Below are 22952 nucleotides of genomic sequence, written 5' to 3'. Positions count from 1 at the left end.
AAGGCACATTGCTTTGTGGGAGGTCCAAGGCCCTCCCCACCATATCCAGGCTGAGCAAGGTATACATCCAAAGAGAATGGGATCCCAAAAGGCCAGTACATGCAACAGGGATAAATCCTGGTGCCACTGACAGTGGTCCCATAGTCTGCCCCAGTTATACAACTGTAACCCACATTCTGAGGGTCTAGCTTGGTCCTATGCATGTTCCTTCCCAGTCCTCCTGGAGTTGGTGCTCTCCCATTAGCTCAGGTAGACTGTTTCAGACATTCATTTATTCTCTCATTTGCTCATTCATTTCCCATTGTTCGTGCATTCGTTCACCAGCGTTAGAGTTGATTCACCCATTTGCTTAATTGTTCATTCATTTGATCACTCGTTTACTTGATCATTTGTTCACTTACTCAATTAGTCTGCACTCATTCACTAATTCACCTCTCCGTTTTATCCTCATAATCATTCACTCAAACAGTTCTCTCACTCATCCAGGCTCCACTGGTTCATTCTTCCCTTGGCTTCTCCTTGCTCATTCAGCTGTTTATTTCCCGTGCATTCATTTAGGTGTCCAACTAATCATTAATTCATCCCTCCATATTCTCCCCTTACTCTTTATATAAGGAGACCCCTGTGGGGGAGGTATTTGCCCAAATGTCTTGGAAGTTTCAAATGCACATGTACTTTGAGGCTTTGAGCCTGGCCCTACGATGATCTGTGACAGTACGATGCTTCCTGAGCAGGATCAGAACTGTATAACAGGGATTCTCTAGGGATGATCCGTAGGAGGCACCAGGGGTACCTCAGGGAGAGCCTGCCCAGATGAGACCTCTGCTGACCTCCACAGACATTGATGAGTGCTCCCTGAATCCACTGCTCTGTGCTTTCCGCTGCCACAACACTGAGGGCTCCTACCTATGCACCTGCCCAGCTGGCTACACACTGAGGAAGGATGGTGCCATGTGCCAAGGTAGGGTCTGCACAGACTGGCAAGGGGAAGGGCTCTCTGATTACCCACCAATGATTTTATGCTCTCCACTGTGTAGTAACATCACACCAAAAATGGTCCAGATGTGGTCTTAGCACTTTGGTTTCCTATCTTTAAATGGAACTGAGCCCCAGAGGGTAGAAGTGAGCAGCAAAAAAACTCACACAGAAGACAGCTGAACTAGGGCATGAAGTAGACACTTGGTTTTTGAAGGAGACGTGGTTTTTTGCTTTTTTGGAGAAGTAGTAGCTTTTTTGCTGTAACTGATTGATACAGACTGGGTAATTGATAAAGAACAGAAATATGGGACAGGAATGATGGCTCAGTGACTAAGAGCACTTGCTGTACTAGCATGAGGACTTGAATTCAGACCTAAGCACCCACAGCAAGATCTTGGTGTGGCCACACGAAGGCCTTTAACCCCAGCACTGTAAAGACAGAAGGATCAATGGGGCTTGCTGGCTGCCAGCTTAGCTGTAGGTCCAGTAAGACCATCTCAAGTAAAAAAAAAAAAAAAACAGAGTATGGCAGAACAGGATATGTGACAGTCTCCTCTGACCTCTGTGCATGTGCATGGATATGCACACCTATGCACATGTGTGTATATAACACACACACATATGAATAACAATATATTTGGCTCATGGTTCTGGTGAGGGTCTCCAAGTGGCATCACGATATGGCACAAGACATCACAAAGCAAGACATATCGAGGTGCTAAATCAAGTCTGTTCTTATAACACCACTGAAGCCATGATGGGAGACCCATCCTCATGACCTCATCTAATCCTATCACTTCCCAAAGACCCCAACTCTAAATACCAACCCTATAAAGCTTTAGGGTTGTTTGTAGCACATGAACTTCTGCTAGGGTATGGAATCTAGGCTCTTCCCATCTGGAGCCAAGCTGTGGAAGGCATGACCTTGACTCACCCACTATCCCTGGTCATTCAAAGATGTGGATGAGTGTGCAGATGGGTCTCCGGATTGCCACACCCGAGGCATGCTGTGCAAAAACCTCATCGGCACCTATGCCTGTATCTGCCCGCCTGGCATGCAGCTCCAGCCCTCTGGGGAGGATTGCACAGGTACGTGGTGCGTCTAGGGCACTGGGAAAGCTACATGGAGGGGAGAATTCAAAGGAAGGGGGAACTTTCAAGGCCAAAGGCAACTGGCTTGGGGACTTTGGCCTCCCCTTCTGGCCTGCTTTATCCCTTCCATCTCAGATGAGGATGAATGTCAGGCCCAGTCCAGCCTCTGTGCCCATGGTCGCTGCATCAACACAGTGGGAAGCTTCCAGTGTCATTGCGATGAGGGTTTCCATCCCAGCCCCACCCTCACTGAGTGCCATGGTGAGTGTAACCAGGAACAAGCAGGTGAACATAGACTTGTGAAGTCTTGGACAGGGGTGAGGTCAGGAACACTGAAGAGACATGTAAGGAATTGCTGTACCATTATCAATATAGATGCATGAGCCTACACACACTCTGTAGAAGAGGTAATTCCTCACTGTCCTCCCCTTCCTCCTGTTCTTTCCCATCCACCTCTATGACTCCTGTAACCTTAGAGGCACCAACCCAGAATGATCTCTCCTTGGGTTTCCCACAACAACTTAAGAACTGAACCCAACAGTACCTTCTATGTTAGGCACCTGTCCATTCCTGTTCGCATCCTCTTCTCTCTTCTTCATGGATAAAGTACATCCCCTAGCTTCCGGCCAGATGATATTTATCTCCTTGACACCCTATTCCCATCCCCCAACACTGTAGCTTACCCCAAAACTAACTCAGCTTCTTTGCCCCCAAATCCCATCTCAGTGGTTGGAATACCCTGCACTGGCTTTCTGGAGTGACCAGTAGAGACTTCCAGTCTGTATTTAGCCCTCACTTCCCACCTATCTCTGATCTTATTTTTTTATTCTATTTAATTACACTGTTTGTTATCAGTATTGAGGTTTGGGGGACCATTGTGTATAAGTGTCCCATGGCACATGTGTGGAGGTTGGCTATTTCTTTCTACTTTGTGGATCCTAAGGATCAAACTCAAGTTAGTCATGTCACCAGGCCTGATATTTTTCTCCTCTGTCTCTGTTGTTCTATCCCAAGCATCAACTCTTCCTATCCCCATTCCCCTGCTTACCTGCTGCCCATTAATTGTCTGTCCTTTCTCACAAAGACACTACCCACCATAGAGGCCACCTAACCTTCAAAACCTATCCCAGAGCTAACATTGATATTTGGAGAGGTGGGTAGCTTTTGTCCCAGTCCAATGAAGCAAGTGGGTGTTACCTGACCCATTCAAGGGCGTTTTACAGTGCCCAGTGCCAACAGGAAGATGGTCCCCTATACACATATGCCTGACTTCCAGGCACAAAACAGAAGAAGATCCTGGGCAAGGCAGTTTTTCACCCACCCTTCCTACCAATTCTCTGCAGATACTCGGCAGGGGCTCTGCTTCTCTGAGGTGCTACAGGCCATGTGCCAGAGTTGGTCAAGCAGTGGTGAGGCTGTACCCAGAGTCGAGTGCTGCTGCGGAGGCGGCCGGGGCTGGGGCCCCCATTGTGAGCTCTGCCCCTTGCCTGGCACCTCTGCCTACAGGAAGCTCTGCCCTCATGGCAAGGGCTACAGCACCAAAGGCCAAGGTAAGTTCTCTTGAGGTCGTGTTGAAGCTATGTGACTGTGCTACAATGGTGTGAGCTACTCTGTGTGCATTTGCAAGTGTGTGCATGTGTGTGTGTGTGTTCCAATGTGCTAGTAGATAGAACAAGAACAGTGTTTGCCCTGTGCATGCATGAACTACAATGGCCAAGTGAGCAGGCATGGGAAGAGGTGTATGTGTGTGTTACTTGTTTGTGGTGTGTACAAACCTGTTAATGTGCTTGGGAGACCCTATCAGGAGGCATAAGTTCCTTCACAAGCTTGTTAATGTCTGTGTGTGTGAGCTGTGTGCCCTCTGTGTGTGAAAGCTTATTAATAATCATTGGGCTCATGGGCATAGGGGTCACTGGACTTTGTGAAGAGCAGCCCTTCCCATGAACTAGAAAGCTGTGGGGGTGGGGGAGTGAGTCTGTCGGGTGTTAATGAATTCTACCAAGTTTATAGGGTAAGTACATGACTGCATGCTTATCTGTGAATGGGTGTGAATCTGTCCACATATATCACTAAGTGTGAAATGGTTATTCTGAGTAAACAGTAAACAGTAAAAAGGCTAGACCCCAGAGAGAAGTGCCTATTCTCAGTGACCCTGGGGTACTAAGGAGCCATGGATTGGGTGCATGTCCCTGTGACTCAAGGTTCTTCAGCAGTGTCTGGGTACGTGGCTGTAGTAACATGTTTATGAGTCCTTCTGAATATGTGTGCTGCTGTTTGGCCTTGAGGAGATGTTGCTATTTTGCTAATCAGGCTGAGGCTGAGGTAAATGCATGTGTGTGTGAGTATGTATGTATGTAAATCTGTGTGTGTGCATGCATGTTTGTATCTGTGTATGTGTGTATGTATGTTTGTATATGTATATATGTGCATGTATCTATGTATGTGTGTTTGTATATGTATATATGTGCATGTATGTGTGTATATGTGTATGTATGTGTGTATATGTGTATGTATGTGTATACATATGTGTATCTGTGTATATGTGTGTATGTATATGTGTATGTGTATATTTGTGTTGTATATGTGTATGTATCTATGTGTATATATGTATGCGTATATGTGTATATATGTATGTGTGTATGTGTATATAAATACTCAGTGGAATGAAGCTCTGTCATCATGTCCTGCTGGCTCAGGACTGACCCAGTGCCTTAGAGTAACATCCATGTGGTCAGAATAAAGGAAAGCCCTCTAGAGAGAGGGCTTGTTGGTAGAAAACAAGGTATTCTTTAAGAGAACAAGAGAGCCAGCTAACCTCTGCCCTGCCCTGTTTGTCCCTAGATGTGGATGAATGCCACATGTTTGCTGACCTGTGCCACCATGGCGAGTGTATCAATAGCATTGGTTCCTTCCACTGTGACTGCCAAGCTGGGTATACACCAGATGCCACTGCCACTGCCTGCATGGGTGAGCCAAGTCCCATCCCCACCCTGTACCTTTGGTCTAGTTATACTTCTGCAAAAACTGTGTCACCCCCATTCCAATGGGGACTATCCACTTCGTATCTCTTGGTTTTCATGTACACTCTAAGAAACTCAAAAAACAGACCAGAAGCAAATATTCTTTGGCATTTCCATCCTGTTTGGATCATATTTCCCGCTCCTATTTCCTGTTATTTAATACATCCTAAGATTTTTTTTCAGTTACACTGTGTACCAGGTGTTCCTCCAAATCGTGGGTTGCAAACTGTAATCTGAAGGCCAAGTTGTAAGTAGAGTTTCGTTGGCATGCAGCCGTGCCTGTGTGTTTATTCACCTCCAGTGACTACTTTCCTGACGGAAAGATTGCGCTAGTTAGTTGTGATTACAGCCACGCAACCCACTGTTAGTTTGCTTTTCTGTTGCTGTAATAAATCACCATGACCACATCAACTTATGGGAGAAAGAGTTTATTTGGGCTTACGCCTTAGAGGAATGAGAGTGTGTCGTGACTGGGAGGCATGGCAGCAAGCAGCAGGCGTGGTGGCAGGTGCGGAAAGCCAACAGGTCACGTCTGGAACCACAAGCACAGAGCAGAGAGAGAAAACCAGAAATTGCAGTCTTTACATTCTCGAAGCTCAGCCTAGTAACACCACTTCTCCATTAAAGTTTCACCTCCTAAGTCTCCCAACAGTACTACCAGCTGAGGAGGACCAAGTGTCCAAATACATGAGGCTGTGGGGGACATTCTCACTCAAACCACCACACCCATAAAAATAAACATTCATCCATCCCTCAGAGCCAAAGGGAATTTTTTTCAATCTTCACTCCCCTATCAGATGCCAAACTGGGAGCTGCTTAAGCCTCCAGTATAAAATGGTGTCTTTTGGGGCTGAACAAATGGCTCCGTAGTTAAAAGAACTTACAGAGAACCTGAGTTTAGTTTCCAGTACCCACACTGGGTGGCTCCCCAACCTATATAAGGCTAATTACAGGAAATTCAAGGCCTTCTTCTGGCCTCCAGGCTCCTGTGTGCACACGGTGCTCGTGTGCACACGTGCGCGCACACACACACACACACAAAATAAAATAACAAAATTTAAGTGGTGTAGTGTTTGCCTATGACCTACACACATCCTCCTGTATATTCATTTAGTTTCATTTTTACCTCTTGTGACAGTAAGAATGCAACTCAGCCCCCCCCAGGGGCTCTACCCCTAAGCCATGCCCCCAGCCCCTTGGTGGTATATTCTAGAAAGATGCTTTACTACTGATGATACCTACAACTCCTTTTTAAAGTATTTTTATTATTTAAATTTGTTCCCTAAAATGTTCTTAGATGTGTATTATATAGTGATTATCTCCATATTATTTTATAGATTATTAATCACATTCCAATTATACTCACCCCAGCTCTCCTATCTCCTTCCCACCTCTGTCCAACCCCACCTCCTCTTCATAATCCTCTTTCCCACATTTGCTTCCTAAAAATGTTTAAGCTATCTTGGGGGGGTGATCAGAGTTCATGCCTGCAATTCTAGCTCATGGGAGGCTGAGGCAGAAAGTGAGCTTACGGTGAGCTAAAGGCTAGCCTTGGCTGCTTTGTGAGTTCTAGGCTAGCCTCTGCTGCATATTTGAACCCTGTCTCTAAAATAAAATAGAGGCTGGAGGGATAGCTTAGCAGTTAAGGGCACCAGCTACTTGTTTCCCAGAACCCATATGTCAGCTCACAACTGTCTGCGATTCCAGTTCAAGGAGAGCCAGCATTCTTTCCTGACCTTCCAGGCACCTGGCACACAGGAGGTACACACATACATATGTGCAGGTAAAACATCCACACAAACCCTCGAGAAAATTTTTTTTTCATTTTAAAAATAAATAAAATTATCATTTTATATGTTTTCTCATCTTTATTACAATGTAACATAGAGTTAAGGCACGGAGTCAGTTCAGCATTGATGTATTAGTCTAATACAGTGTAAGAGCTGTGACGTGTACTATGTGAAAAAATTGGAGGAAAATAATCTGAATGCTCAGTACAGACACTTTTTCCCCCAAAGTATTTTCTATTGCTGAGTCCACAGAGATAGGTGGAGCGTGGAGCTCTTTCCTGTCATGTGTAAACATAAAGACCCGGGTTTGATCCCCAACACTGCATAAAAATAGAAAATAGGGCCATTGAGATGCCTTAGTGAGTAAAGATGCTTGCCACCAAACCTGCTGACCTGAGTTCAAAACCTGGGACCCAAATAACAGAGGTAAGAGCCACCTCTGCAAGTTGTCCTCTGGCCTCTACATGCACCAAATATGTGTGCCCTCCTCATATACACATACAGCAAGTAAATGTCACTCAAATTTTAGGGACAGGCATGGTGTCCTGTACCTTTAATCCCAACACTAAGGAGGCTGAGGCAGGTGAATATCTGTGAGTTTCAGGTGAGCCTGGGATACTCAGTGAGCCCTTGTCTCATGAAAATAAACAAAAGAAATAACATTTAATAATAAAAGTTAAACAACTTAGGTGGTTCCACAATTTCCGATAAACAGAGTACGAGCAGGGGTCCCAGCCTGTGAGACCCCCATCAACCCCTAGCCACGTCTATGTGATCCCCTCACGCCCTGCCATCCCACCTAGATGTGGACGAGTGCAGCCATGACCCAAAGCCATGTGCCTTTCTCTGCAAAAACACAGAGGGCTCCTTTCTGTGTGCCTGCCCCCGTGGCTACCTGTTGGAGGAAGATCTCAGGACCTGCAAAGGTGATGTCCTTCCCTCCCCCAATCCTCCCCATCCTCTATCGGTCTCAAGACGCTCTGAGTTGTATAGAGTTGATCCTACCGCAGCCAGGGTATCTCTCTTGCCACCCCTCCAGTGGCAAACAGCACCCTGCTTGGAGCGGCAAGAGTGATCCCAGGCCCACACCTAAGCCTGGACCCATAAGACCCACTCACAATTATCCCCTTAACCCCTGTCCTTGAGCCATCACCTCTCAAACCTACCCCCTGAGCAGCCCCTCAAGCCTACTCGGCACTCTATACGTACACTCAACCCACCATTGAGTTACCGTCCTCAACCCCTTCTGAGCCCTGTCCCCTTAGCTGGTCCCTTACGACCCCAGGCTTGAGCACCTTCCTCAAGCTGACCCTTGAATCCTGTACCCTCAGACCCAGCCTCTGAAACTTCCTCTCAAACCACCCTCTAAGCCCACCCCATGTCTGCACACCCTCAAGCCTGTCTCCTCAGCGCTCTCCCAAGCTCCTCTGAGTACTGTCTTCTTAGCCTTCAAGTCCTTCGGCTAAGCTCCACCCTTGAGCACCCCTTGATCCCTACCCTCTGACCCTTTGGACCCCCTATACTGCAGACTTGGACGAGTGCACCTCCAGGCAACACAACTGCCAGTTTGTCTGTGTCAACACCATAGGCACCTTCGCCTGCCGATGTCCTCCTGGCTTCACGCAGCACCACCAGGCTTGCTTCGGTGAGTTGTGTTGTCTGCTTCCTACCCCGCTCTCCAACACAACCCTCACAACCCTAGCCTTCACGTGTGTGTGATACAAAACAGTGTCAAATGCTCAATGCTCATCATGTGTCAGGCATGGAGGACATGGAGGTAATTGGAATGCAGTCCCTGGATACTCGCATCTTGGTGGCATCTAGAATCTTCTTCATTGCCCTAGGGAGATGGGAGGCCTACCCTCAGAAATCCCTCTGGTCTAGGCCTGGGACTTCTCCCCTTGCCCGTGATCCATCCCTGCTGGGTCTCTCTTACTGAGCTTTCCCAAGGTGTTCTCCAAACTCCAGGAGTTTACACGAGCACTCTGGAGAAAGTAGTTCATAAGTCAAAGCCACAGAGCTAAGGCCTCTTGTGTCTTCTGGACCTGAGGGAACTAGAGCGCCCTCTAGTGCCAGCCTAGGCAAAGAGAGTACTCAGCCCTCCCCCAACCCTCCTGCTAGCACCAGCTGTGGTAATGATGTCCATAGACTATAAGATTGATGAACAAATGGGCCTGGAACTGACGTGTTAGTCTGTAAAAAGTGTCTGCTGCTCAAGCTATGAAGACCTGAGTTCAGATCCCCATCACTCGCTTTAAAAGCCAGGCACTTCTGGGGAGGTACAGAAAGTAGGATCCCAGGGCCTTGCTGGCCAGTCAGTCCAGTCAAATCAGTAAGTTCCAAGTTCAGTGAGAAACTCTCAACAAAAAAGTGGAATGATTGAGCAAGACACCTGATTGATGCCAACCTCACACACAGAAGCAGACACACACATTCCAATTTAAAAAAAAAATAATAATAAATGCACTGGGGCTAGGTAAAGAGCTTGCTGTGCAAACACAAGAACGCGAGAACTGGAATTCTGATGCCCAAAATCTACGTAAATGCCAGTAAGCACGGCGGCTGCCTGTTATTCCAGACTAGAAAGAGTAGAAAGGCGAAGACATGAAATCCTCAGAGGATTACTATGACTATCCTCATAGTCTTACTATGGCTAGTAAGACTAACCATATCGGGGAGCTCTCAGTGAACATGTGTGTGTGTGTGTGTGTGCGCGCGCGCACACACACACACACGTAAACACACATGCATGCACCCACAACACACACAAATGGAAAAACAAAAATTTCAAACAGACACTAGAGATTTCATGTTGCACAATTGTAGAGAGGAGAAGCCCAAGGTCCAGGCACCAGCACAGTTGGTTCCCAGTGAGAGCTTTTCCATCCCTAGCTTGCAGCCAGACACCTTCTTGCAGCCTCACATTGCCAGGAGTTGGGGTGTTCAGACAGATAGACAGACAGACAAGAGACAACAAGACTCTTGTCTGCTGGTGTCTCTTCTTTTTCTCGTTTTCTTTTTAACATTTATTTTTAACTATTCTTAATTTCCTTTTAACATGTATTTTACATGCAGGTGTGTGTTTGTGTGTCCATGGCATGTGTGGAGGTCAAAGGACAACTTTCAGACATTAGTTCCTTCCTTCCACCATGGGCTCCAGGAACTCAGCCACTCGGGCTTGGCAGCAAGCACCTTTACCAGCTTAGCCATCTCACCTGTGCCCCTCTTTTTTTTTTTTTTTTTTAAGATAAACAGTGTCTTGCTGACCTGTAGTTCACCAAACAGGCTAGGCTGGCTGGACACTACTACCACCTATGCCCAGCTTTTTCTTCTCTTCCCTAATAGTGTTTTACTCACTGAACCATCTTTTCAGCACACACACACACACACACATTTTTGGGGGTTGGTTTTGTTTTGTTTGGGACTTTACTTTTTTTCTTCTTTCTTTTTCCCAAGACAGGGTTTCTCTGTGTAGCCCTGACCATTGCCCTGAAGACCAGGCTGGCCTCAAACTCACAAAGATCTGTCTGCTTCGGCCTCCCATGTTCTGGGATTAAAGGTGTGTGTCACAATTGCCTGGCCTGAGGTCTTACTTATTTTTATTTCATGAGTATGGATATTTTGCCTGTATGTATGTATGTATATCACATACATGTAACGCTTGCAGGGGCCATAGATAGAGATTCCCTGGGACTGGAGTTATAGACTGTTGTTATCCACCACGTGGGCTTGCGAAATTGAACCAGGGTCCTCTGTAAAAACAGACAAAATGACTCTTAACCACTGAGCCATTTCTCAGCTCCACCCCTACCTTGTTTTCTGAGACAGTGTCATTAGGATCTGGAATTAGGATGAACTGGCTGCCCAGCCTCCAGGGACCACCAGCCTCTGGGGGTGATGACATAGCCCACATCTGGTTCTGAAGACGGAACTTAGGTCCTCGTGCGTGCACAGAAAACACTTAATGCCTGAGCTGGCTGCCCAGCCCTTCATTTCACTTTTTGTTTTGAGACAGGGTCTCTCTAAATTGACCTAGCTGACCTTGAACTTGTGATCCTTCTGCCTCTGGATCCTAAGTAACTGAGATTATGGGCCTGTGCAAGCACATCTGACTGCATATGGGTTTGTTGACTCTTTAAGAAAGCGTTGGGGATGTCAGGAGAGCATTTACTACTATGCCACACCCTCAGGCCAGTGTAGGTAATGTCTGACTCTCAGAGCTGGAACTTCTTAAACTCTAGCATGGTTAAATCCGCTGAATTCTCATGTAAAAATGCAAACAAGTAGCTACTTTCTCTGTTACAATGGAGGAGACTAGAGGAGTCAGCAACCCCAGGATGCACAGCCTTGAATTTCAAGCAATACACTTTACATTCAATACCCACTAACACTGTGCGATTCTGCGAGCTAGGAGCTATTCGTTTCTCATTTCACAGTGAAGGAAGCCAGCACGGGGGGGGGGGGGGTGACTCCTCTGAAGCCACGCTGTGCAGTGCCAACAGTAGCATTGTAGTCCTTCACGTCCACCCCTAACCACAAAGCAACCCTGCCCTTCTCTGTCCTCTATAGATGATGATGAGTGCTTGGCCCAACCTGGCCTCTGTGGCACCCACGGACACTGTCAGAACACCCCAGGCAGCTTCCGCTGTGAGTGTAATAGAGGTTTCGTGCTGGACAGCTCAGGCCACAGCTGTGAAGGTGAAGTAGCCTGTGAGTGGTTCTCAGTCTGAAGGATGACCCCCAAAACCGCCCACCAATCTTCTCTCTTTCTCTGTGTCTCAGATGTAAATGAATGTGACAGACCCCATCGCTGCCAGTTTGGCTGCCAAAACGAGCTGGGGGGCTACCGTTGCAACTGTCCCCAAGGCTTCACCCAGCATTCCCAGTGGGCCCAGTGTGTGGGTGAGTGGCAATGGCTGGGAGGAAACCAAGCATGTTCCAGGATCTTTCCAGTGCAGACAGTAGGAACCATTTCCCCTGCCGCTGTTATGACAAGCTTGTCCATCTATAAATAAAATGGACCAGCCTAAAAAGCTGACTACTGGGATGTCATTGGACTGCTGACCAAACATGGCATAAGGCTCAAATCTATTTGTTATAGAGTGGTGTCTTGACTACCTGGAAAAAGTGCAGCACCAAAAGACTACCAAGTATGCAACAGAAAGAATGTTGTGATTGATTAGCAATGTCTTCTACAGGCAGAGCAGCAAGGTTTGGCAATGCCTGCTGTAGATGCAATGGGAAGTATGATGTGATCGATTAGTCATGTCTGCCCTGAGTACAGCAATGCACCTCAAGACACACATGCTTTTATCTTTGCATCTTTGCCACATAAATTTCAGAAGCTCTTGAGTTAGTGAGCGTGCCTTCTGTATCACAACTTTCCCCCTTTTTTGCTGCCCCAGGCTCTTCTTTCAACAGCCTCATCTCTATCACTTTCTCCCATAGTCTTTTTGTGTTTTCTTCCCTGTAACCCCTTCCATATACCCCTCCTTTCGTTCTCTCCCAAAGCCATGACCTCTCTTCTCGTTAGTTGTGTTAAAGGCATATATGTATATGTAGCCTTTATCCTCTACCTTTGCGGAGTCCACTTGCTCTCCTGAGACCTGTGACGTCTCCTCAGCTCTTACTTTCACAGCTCTCACAAGCTTTGCAGCAGAGGATGGGAGTTGTGAAAGAGAATAATAGACAGGGGATAGAGGAAAACAGTCTGAGGACTTCCGGCAAGCTTACTGGAGGCTTTGCACAGTAAAGGGTACTTTGGTTGATTAGTATTGTTTATTGTGAATACAGAAAGTAGGGGATGAGACGCTCCTAGTATCATAGGCAGAGCCTAAGGATACTGCTCAATATCTCACAGTACTTGCTCCTACCACAGAATGACCTGACTCCACGTGAGAAAGCTTGTTCTAGAATAACCAACCACTTGGGATACAGGGGAGACTTTGAGAAATGCTTTAGGAGCCAAGAGTATACATAATAGGCAGTGGGTGGAGGAAGGCAAATATAGTTCTGGGAGGGTTGTCTTTTTTTATTGATTTCATTAAGCTATACATTTTTCTCCGCTCCCCTCCCTTCCTCTCCACTCCCCTTTTACCCTCTCCTTTGGTCACCATGCTCCCAATCTACTCAGGTGATCTTATCTTTTCTACTTTCCATGTAGATTAGATCCAAGTGTGTCTCTCTTAGGGTCCTCATTGTTGGTTGTTTTCTTTTGCTTTATGTTTAAAAAACACTTATGAGTGAGTACATATGATAATTGTCTTTTGGGGTCTGGGTTACCTCATTCAATCAATATGATGTTTTCTAGCTCCATCCATGGCAAATATAGTTTGAGAGTTCCTAATGAGTCTACTGGAGGCTTTACACAGTAAAGAGTACTGTGATTGATTAGTAATGTCTGCCATGGGTACAGACTAGAGTGGTGTGTATTCAAGTGAAAGGTTCCAGGCATACAAGGTTTCTTCCATTCTGTCCCTCCTTTTCTCTCTGCCTACAGATGAAGATGAGTGTGCCCTGTCACCCATGGCTTGTGGCAGTGCCTCTTGCTACAATACTCTTGGCAGTTTCTACTGTGTCTGCCCCTCTGGTTTCAGTTTCAACCAGGACCTTGGAGGCTGCCAGGATGTGGATGAGTGTGCAGAACAAGGCAGCCCCTGCAGCTATGGTTGTGCCAACACTCCTGGTGGCTTCTTGTGTGGCTGTCCCCAAGGCTACTTCCGGGCAGGACAAGGGTAAGAGGTTCAAGAGGGATGGGCAAGAGTATAGTGGTCACATTTTTCATGCCCTGATCACTAACATTGGGTTCTTATACCCACAGAATCCATTAACAAAGCTCCATCTGCCTGTGCATGTAGGTGCCTACATGCATACACAGAGAAGCCCAAGCACAGCCAGCCATTCATATGCCAGTATACATGAGTACATGTCTGTGTCATTAGTCCATTTTTTTGTTCAAGCTTGTATTTGCCCACTACTTGGAGATAATTATAGGCTATCCATAATCCAAGTTAGTACACATGAAGAAAAACATATGAACCCTCACACACAGAAATAAAATCCTCCCTCCATATTCATGGAAGATTGCTTCCTGTACCCCTCATATGTGATACAATTTCTGGGAGTCAGGAACAAAAACATCTACTCACCCCAGATATGGAACCAGCAACAGATCAAAGTAATGATACCATTAAATTCCAACTTGGTGAGCCCCTGAGTTAACTACTCACCAATGGGATACTTGAAGGAGTGTGGATAAGAAGTTATCTATAGAAACATAGATGACCCAAAGGCAGATACATCAATGAAAGCCCATAGACTGGAGGGATGGCTCAGCAGTTAAACGCACTGGCTGCTCTTACAGGGGTCCTGAGTTTAATTCCCAGCATCCACATGGTGGCTCACAACCATCTATAACTGTAGTCCCATGGGATCTGATCCCCTCTTCTAGTGTTCAGACATACATGCAAACAAAACACCCATATACATAAAATACATAAATAAATAAATCTTTAAAGAAAGAAGGAGAGAGAGAGAGAGAGAAAGAGAGAGAGAGAGGAGGGAGGGAGGGAGGGAGGGAGGGAGGGAGGGAGGGAGGGAGGGAAGATGGAAGGAAGGAAGGAAGGAAGGAAGGAAGGAAGGAAGGAAGGAAGGGTAAGCAGGCCCAACCTACATGAGGGCATCTGAAATCTTGGAATTCACTGCAAGATTTGCAGGCACCTTAACAGGATGGAGAGTCTCCTCAGCTTTCCTTGGTGCTTATATAACAGCGATGGGAGTAGGGGTCTTGTGCATCTAATAAGTTTTAGGTACCTCTTGAAACTTATGAGTTGCTTATTTCCTGTGCCTCATGGACCCTTCTTCAAGGACAGAATGATTCATCAACACCAAAAATTTGCTGTGCAATAACATCACCCCTATCTCATGGATACCCAAATGTAAGGCTATTCTAGTCCCTTGTATAAAATGACATGGCACGTGCACAGGACCTATACACACTCCTCCATATACTCTAAATCATCACAGGCTGGGGATGTCACTTGGTGGGTGGAATACTTGCCTCATACACCCAAAGTCCTGAGTTTTGTCTCAGCATTGTGTACACCAGTCATGGTGGTACACTCCTGTAATCCCAGCCCTTGGAAGGTACAAGCAAGAGGACCAGGAATTTAAGGTCATCCTCTGCTATACAGCAAATTTGAGGTTAGCCTGGGTAACATGAGACCCTATCTTGAAAATAAATAATCATCTCTAAATAATTTATATCACATGATATAATATAAAACAGTATATGTAACTGTTGCACTGTTTTATTAAGGGGATATTAACATAGAAAAGATGTCTAAATGTTCAGTAGGGAGTTAACTAAGACAGGCCTAACCACACAAAAGATCACAACACAGTAGACATCTTCTGTCCTTTGATAACCAGTTGAATATGAGGATGTAGAACCTGTGGATACAGAGAGTTGACTGTGCTTGTGCACAAGGGTTACTATACTCACATTATTAGCACACTCATATAGATTCATGCATCCCAGTGAGCACGGGTGTATGTACACACTATCTTCCATATACGCATGTAGGCTCTTAAATATACATGTTTCTGGATATACACAGATACATTCTTCTATTCTATTGCATGTTCATCATCCCATTCTTGTGTTTATACCAATGCCCAGGTAAACCAAGGGACACACATCCCTCCTGTAGGTGTGCACACATGCACATACACAACCATGCCAATACACACACATGCATATTTGTATGATGGTGCCTGTGCCCACAGCTCAGAATGAGGCATGATGGGAGATGGTGAGGGAGGTAATACCAGCCTGTTTCTAAAAGTTTTCCCCATACCATCTATCTGGCTCAGACACTGCATCTCTAGCCCTGGGTTCAGCTCTGGATCTCAGGCCACCCCAGATGAGGAAGAGTCACTCTCACCTGAAGCCTGCTATGAATGCAAGATCAATGGTCTCTCCCCTCAGGACCGACCAAGGCGCAGCACCCATGGAGATCATCAGGTGCCATGGGGGCCACACTGGGAGGGTCAATTAAGGAGTCTTCGGGTGTCTGAAGGAGACTGTGATCCCTCAAGAGAGAACACTAGCTCTAGGAATGTAGCTTAGCTGATAAATTATTTGCCTAGCATGAATGAGGTCCTGGATTCAAACCCCAGCACTGCATAAAAATAGACATCTTCAGCTCCTAAGTATGGTTGAGACTAGCCTAGGCTACATGAGACTCTGTCTCAAAAGGGGGAAGAGAAAATCAGGCAACCATTAGACTATGTGACTCAGCTTCTCCCTCATATCATGGTGCCTGACTGGATCCTCTACACATTCTCAGCCCGTGCCTTTTCTGGGGAGCATATCCCTTGGTCACTTTATCTCATTCCTGTGACAGTTAAGGCTCCTTCTAGACATATCCTAAGCAATCTGTAATAACCAAATGGGGAGAAAAAAAAGTCCCTGCCCTCATGATACTCTGATGGAGGAAAAAGAAATCATTAAGTAAAATATAGCATGCTTTATAACATATGAAAAATGAGCCATGTAACAGAGAGAAATAAAGCCAGAGTGGGATGGGCATGTTAGGGCTGAGAGACTTTCAACGTATAGTTAACTAATATGAATGGATTGTGAGTTACTTTGTCTTCTGTTTTCTTCAGTTGGTATTTCCTTTGTTTAAGAAAAACTTTTCATGTAGAAACTATTCCACATTTACTTTTATGTGTCACTGCACTGCCAGCCTTTGGTTTTCAAGGAGAGTAGAATGGTTGCTGAGGATCCTGGAATGGACATAGCATGATTTAGAGAGAGGGATTTGCATTGTCTTTGCTTGCAATACCATTGATTGCCAGGAGGTGTCAATAAAAGCATGTGTTGTTTTGAGGAGCATGCCCCTCAGAAAGATTTCCCAGAACCAGGGGCAGAGAGGCTGAAATAGCTTTCTCTCAAAAGTAACGGCAGACCACTCCACAGGCATGTAAATGAGGTGAAACAAACACGGCACAACCCACAGGGGGAAAAAGTAAACACAGATAACCCTTTGTGGAATCAGCTACATCACCCAGCCTGGGGTGGCCTGCCATTGAGGTTCATTGGCTTATTGAGGGTACTGTCTTGCTGCCAGGACCATGAAGGCACTTCTGAAGAGCTCAAATAAAGAAGGGCTTGTCATCTGTACACAAGGTCCTCTCAGAGAAAGCCAGATACAGGAAGTACAATGGAAGCCAGCGGAAGGCTCTTCTGAGGCCTCTCCTTGCTCTCTTTCTGTCCTAGCTGGATATTCTGTTTGTATCTCCGTAGATTCTGGCATCTTTTTAGAGATGTAGGTTTTTCTTGCCAAAAAAAAAAAAAAAAAAAGCCCTTAGTTATAACACCAGTCCACCAGTCCCATAGGCTGCCTCTGAACCCCCTTAGGGCTCTGGAACTGCATGTTGCCTGCCTGACCTGTTTGCTGCGTTTTCAAGGCAAATCTTTGATTACCTTAACTGTTGCTTTTCTTATTTGTTTTGTTTTTGGTGTGTGTATATCTGTCGGTGTCTGTGTGTCTATGTGTATCTTTCTCATACATGGGGTTGGGGGAGACACACATGAAAACATGTGCTCAAGAATACCATATCTGGAGACAAGAGGTCATCACTGTCATAGAATTTTTCCCCACCTTTTTTTTTTTATTTTAAATGTATTTACTTAGACATAGTAGTGATTGTGTGCGTATCCATTCATGCATAAGACAGGGATGTGGAAATCAGTGAACAACTGGTAGGAATGAATTCTCTTTCCTTTTCCATGTGGGTCTAGGGAATCAAACTTAGGTCCTCAGGTTTCACAGCAAACTCCTTTACCTGCTGAGCCATCTCGTGGGACAGATTCTCTCTCACTAAACCTGGAGCTCACCGTTTGATTATACCACTGGCCAGCAAGCCCCTGGCATCCTCCTCTCCCCTCCAAGCAGTGTGACTGTGGGAGTGTGCCACCACACCCAGCTTTCTACATGGATGCTGGAGATCTGAACTCAGATCTTCATGCTTGACAGCAAGCACTTCACCACCTGAGCATCTCCTGAATCTTTCTCCTCCTGCCTTTGTTGTTGTTGTTGTTGTTGTTGTTGTTTGTTTTTTCCATCAAAGAACCAGATTTGGCATTTGCTGTTAGGGCCTTAGCTGATCTTGGCCTCGTTCATAGATTGCTAGAAACCAGGAACCAAGCATATCTACTTGCATCCTTGTTTGCACAGTCTCTGACAGTTCACTTGGTCCCTCCCCCTAGGTTAGCCTGGATACCCTTGACGCGGAAGTCCCCTTGACATTGAGCCTGAACATCTCACACCTAGGCCAAGTCAAGCACATCTTAGAATTTCGACCAGCTCTTGAGAGTCTGGTAGGCCAGATCCGTTATGTTATTGCCAGAGGCAACAACCAAGGTTTCTTCCAAATGAGTCACCTGGCTGGCGTCAGCTCCCTGCAGGTTGGCCCTGGGAGACCAAGACCCGGGAAATACCAGCTGGAGGTGGTGAGTATAGCAGGAGCTCAGGGCCAACCAGGGCCAACAAACCAAGCCTTGCGGCTAACAGTCCAACTGCAACTGCTCTAGCAGAAAGAATTTTCAGTGCACCTAGATGTCCCATGACATCTGAAAGTGCATATTTTGCAACTGGCTAGAACTGATCTCGGAGGCAATGGCTTAGCAAGTTGAACCTCAAAACTCAGGAAAAGGGAAGCATTACACTCTGACCTCAGATGAACTCAGTCTTTGCAAACCTGGGGGACCCCCAACACCTCAACCTCTCCTGGACTCAGCTAGAAATCTCAGCATTCATCCCTCCACCCCACAGCCAAGGTCAGCAGCAGGAAGGACCCCTGGTGTTCACTACTCCTCGTCTTCCTCAAGCTAAAATTTCCAGACTATACTATGATTCGCCAAGGGTGTTGGTGGAACATGGGAATAAGTGTCTAGGGTGGGTGTGGGGTTCATCCCTCAGAGAATCAAAATGGAAAAGCCTTACCTGCCACATCTTGACTAGCAGATTCATTCCCCAGAGTCAGATCCAGGGTTCTAAAGATACTTTTCTTTGAAACTGGAGAAAACAATAAAGTCCTTGGGGGTTAAATCTGCCTATGGTGTTCTCAAATAAGTAGATGCTATCTCCTCTTACAAAAGCCACACACACACACACACACACACACACACACACACACACACACTTGGGGAAGCTGGAGGACCCAAGTTGGTGCTGCCAGAAACAGACTTGTCTCACTGTCATAAAAAAGAACCTTATGTTATTAAAACATCTTATATGTCATGTTCTGTAGATCTCTGAAGTGCTTAAAGACCACATGTGTATCTAAAATATATCTCAGTTTAATCCTAAAAACATACCGAACATGATTACAAGTTTGATTATAATAGGTGACTAACTACTAACCAGAATTTCTATATCACCCTAAATGGTTTGTAATAATAACTTTCAAGGACTAGAAACAAGCTATATAAGTGCAATACCTAAAACAAGAGTAGAAACGTAGCTACAGTAGGTTCTAATAAAAATAACTTTAAATTTGCATTAGTAGACAAATATCTTAAACAAGAGTAGAAACATATATCCAATATAACAAATATAACTTTGAATTTGTATCCAAAAATCCATAACAATATAAAATTTTTAAGACTAGTAGTTGTTTTTGTGGTTAAAAGTAGATTCAATAATCTACCCTTTTATCCTGTCATTTCTATATCATAGCACCCTTTCTTCTTTTAGAAAGAGATTGACTATGATCAATAACAATTTGTAATCAACCCCCTTATATGAAAGCAAACATTCATAACAATATTTTGGGAATTTGGGCATAGTTGTCTAGAGTACTTCCTGTTGATTGGTGGGCACTGGTCATCTTTGAAGGACCCTGAGAAAATCAGGATAATTGTTAAGTCTTGGCTGGAGTATTCTGTGAGGATGACTCATCTCAGTCAGTAGCCAGGAAGCTGTTCTGGATGTTGGATCACCTGGGCTATCATTTTCACTGGTGTCTGGTCTCTTTACTATAAAAATATATAAACTTTTAAAGGCAACATACACATCTGTATTAATACAAATATAAACTGTGTATTGTACAAAGCCAGCTGAAGGTAGTTTTTTGTTTTTTGTTTGAGCAGGTAAAATATGCATCAGTGTCCTATAGTTACTTTAGGTTTATTTTCCCGTGTCTATAGTCAGGATTTTTAGGGGGCTGTTCCTCAATCACTTAACCCAGAACGAATCCAGAGCTTCTCATTTCCTGTGGAAACAAAAGCATAACCTCTTTTCCAAAGTAGCATATCTTTTGACTTGTTTGAAGTCGAGACATTTTTTAAATATATAGGTTGGTTTAATCCAGCAGCATTTATAATCAAATATCTTTTAGTAGCTTTTGTTCCTTTCTCAGTAGTTAAGCAGCTTAAACATAACACATAGTATCCATACTCTCTGTGTTTTCCATCTTATGTGGCTTATTTTCTTTGTATTGATTTATTTTCTTTTTGAGAGTTTCACTTTATTATTTTTAAACTATATTTTTAATCTATGACTGTATGACTCTTTTTTCTCCCAAGTCTCTCTCTCTGTGTGTGTGTGTGTGTGTGTATTTTAAATACTGTAATTTTACTATGTTAAAGTTAAAACTTCCCTTTTTTGGTAAAAATCTTTTTATTAATTTTTATTGAGCTCTACATTTTTCTCTCCTCCCCTCCCTGCCTCTCCCCTCCCCTTCAACCCTCTTCCAAGGTCCCCATGCTCCCAATTTACTCAGGAGATCTTGTCTTTTTCTACTTCCTATGTAGATTAGATCTATGTATGTCTCTCTTAGGGCCCACATTGTTGTCTAAGTTCTCTGGGATTGTGATTTGTGGGCTGGTTTTCTTTGATTTATGTTTTAAAACCACTTATGGGTGAGTATATGTGATAATTGTCTTTCTGGGTCTTAGTTTCTTCACTCAAAATGATGTGAAACTTTCCTTTTTGATTAGACATAAAAGTGGAAATGCTGTGGGATGATCCTCCATATGCTGTGAATACATGTTGCTCTCATTGTTTGATAATAAAAACTAACTTGTCCTATGGCCAGGCAGAACAAAGCAAGGCAGGAAAACCAAATGGAAAGACAGGGAGAAAGAGGGGCAGAGTCAAGAGAAATGTGAGCCAGCTACCCAAGAAACAAGATGTCAGTGGACCAGTAATGCCACAGCCATGTGGCAATACATAGATTAATAAAAATGGTTAATTTGACTGGAAGAGCTAGTTAGTAATAAGCCTGAGCTATAAGCCAAATACTACAATTAATATTAAGCCTTTGAGTGATTATTTAAAAACAGTTGTGGGATGGGGGAGCAGAGACAGAGAAACCTCCATTTACACAAACCCCAAACTAGGCTGACAGTGGCAGCCTTTCTGGGCCCTGGTGGTTTTTCTGGTATTCATTTGTTTGCTGTTTGTCTTGAAACTCTGAAGAATAGACAAGTATTCACAGAGTCCCCATTTGATAGGCAGAACAACTGATGCTCAGAGAAGTTAAGGAACATGGTCATGATCAGGCAGCTGTACTAGCAGCCATGCTGTCAGTCACTGTGCCTGGCTCTGACTCAATGGCTAGACTATGTGTCATAATAATGAACTCTCTGCAACTTGAGGGCACCTTTCAAATACTAGTATATTTGGTAGCCATCAAGCCTAGCCAAGGAAAGCAGTATTATCACATGGATACTGAGGTTTAGAGAATGCATGGGAGCCTGCTGTGATCACCACATATTGCAGAGGCTAGAGCCTGATGTTTTAGTTTTTGTTGTTATTCTTTGTTTGTTTTATATTGTTTTGTTTTTGAGGTGGGGTATGTGTGTGTTTCCTGATGCTATATTCTGAAGCCTGGCTCCAAACCACAAAAAAAAATCTCTCTACAAAGAAAACATTTGTTTTAGGATTGATTTTTGTTTTCTGTGTGTGTTGATGTTGCTGTGTTGTTGTTTGGTGGTAATAGGAAATGAACCCACAGTTTTACTTTAGAAATGCTAGGCAAGCATTCTACCACTGAGCTACATCCCTAGTTCTTTTTTTTTTTAGAAACGTTTATTGATGTTTTAAATAGGATCCCTGGCTGGCCTGAACTCTCTTTGTAGACCAGGCTGGTTTTAAACACATAGAGATCTGCTTGGCTCCACATTCCTGAGATTTATGGTTTGGGAGATATGGTGGTTTAAATAAGAATGGCCCCGCAGGCTCATATATTTGAATGTTTAGTCATCAGGGAGTGGCGTACTCAAGAAGGATTAGTAGTTGTGGCCTTGTTGAAGTAGATGCAGCCTTGTTAGAGGAAATGTATCACTGGAGTGGGCTTTGAGGTTTCAAAAGCCCAGTGGCTCACTCTCTCTCTGCCTCTCTCTCTCTCTCTCTCTCTCTCTCTCTCTCTCTCTCTCTCTCTCTCTCTCTTCGTGCTGCCTGTGGATTCAAATGTAGAACTCTCAGCTACTCCAGCACCTTGTCTGTCTATGTACCACCATGATCCTGCCATAGTGATAATGGACTAAATCTCTAAACCTGTAAGAGAGCCCCAACTAAATGCTTTCTGTGGCCATGGTGTCTCTTCATAACAATAGAAAAAACTGAAAAATGAAACTTATGTCCTGACAATGCTGAAGCATGCATGGGCAGCCCATCTATGGTGGTTCTGTTGAACTTGTCCATGTTGGGTTTCGTGGTCTAAGTTGATGAGGACGATTGATGCTCTCTTTCTGAAAGAGACCATAACAATAGAACACTGACGAAAACAGGAGGGTTAGATTCCATGTTGGCTGAGCAAAAGCATAGTGGCAGGAACAGCTGAGAGCCTACAGCAGGCCCAAAGCACACTAAGAATGGTTGAATCTTTTGAAACTTCAAAGCCTGCTCCCATGACATACCGCCTCCACCAAGGCCACACCTCATAATCCTTCCCAAATACTTTTTACCAAGTGCAGATTATGTATTCAAACACATGAGTCTATGGGGGTCATCCTCATTCAAAACACCACAATTCCCAAAAATTGGTGGAAGCAAAG

General features: G+C 44.7%; 1 protein-coding gene across 6 annotated transcripts in view; it reads left to right on the top strand.

The window, feature by feature from the left end:
* Fbn3 (fibrillin 3) overlaps nt 1-20166 on the top strand; it is a 66640-nt gene extending 46474 nt beyond the window's left edge. For 2 of the 6 annotated variants that reach the window (XM_050127448.1, XM_050127446.1), the window contains 13 exons: nt 839-961; nt 1936-2067; nt 2206-2331; nt 3414-3620; nt 4912-5037; nt 7684-7806; nt 8409-8525; nt 10341-10439; nt 11450-11578; nt 11663-11782; nt 13380-13614; nt 15755-15905; nt 18159-20166. In XM_050127448.1, the coding sequence (XP_049983405.1) occupies nt 839-961; nt 1936-2067; nt 2206-2331; nt 3414-3620; nt 4912-5037; nt 7684-7806; nt 8409-8525; nt 10341-10439; nt 11450-11578; nt 11663-11782; nt 13380-13614; nt 15755-15905; nt 18159-18482 (2012 nt within the window). In that variant the 3' untranslated portion in view covers nt 18483-20166. Of the gene's footprint in view, nt 1-838; nt 962-1935; nt 2068-2205; nt 2332-3413; nt 3621-4911; nt 5038-7683; nt 7807-8408; nt 8526-10336; nt 10440-11449; nt 11582-11662; nt 11783-13379; nt 13615-15754; nt 15906-18158 lie in introns of those variants that run through there. The other 4 variants (XM_050127447.1, XM_050127449.1, XM_050127450.1 and 1 more) reach the window with 4 other exon arrangements.
* The last annotated feature ends 2786 nt before the right edge of the window (nt 20167-22952 follow it).

Source organism: Alexandromys fortis, unplaced genomic scaffold (assembly GCF_014885135.2).
Source record: "Alexandromys fortis isolate MF-2015 unplaced genomic scaffold, M_Fortis_MF-2015_v1.1 scaffold_271, whole genome shotgun sequence".
NCBI classification, from domain to species: Eukaryota; Metazoa; Chordata; class Mammalia; order Rodentia; family Cricetidae; genus Alexandromys; species Alexandromys fortis.
Note: the sequence above shows the minus strand (reverse complement) of the source record. Positions and strands in the feature narration are given on the sequence as shown.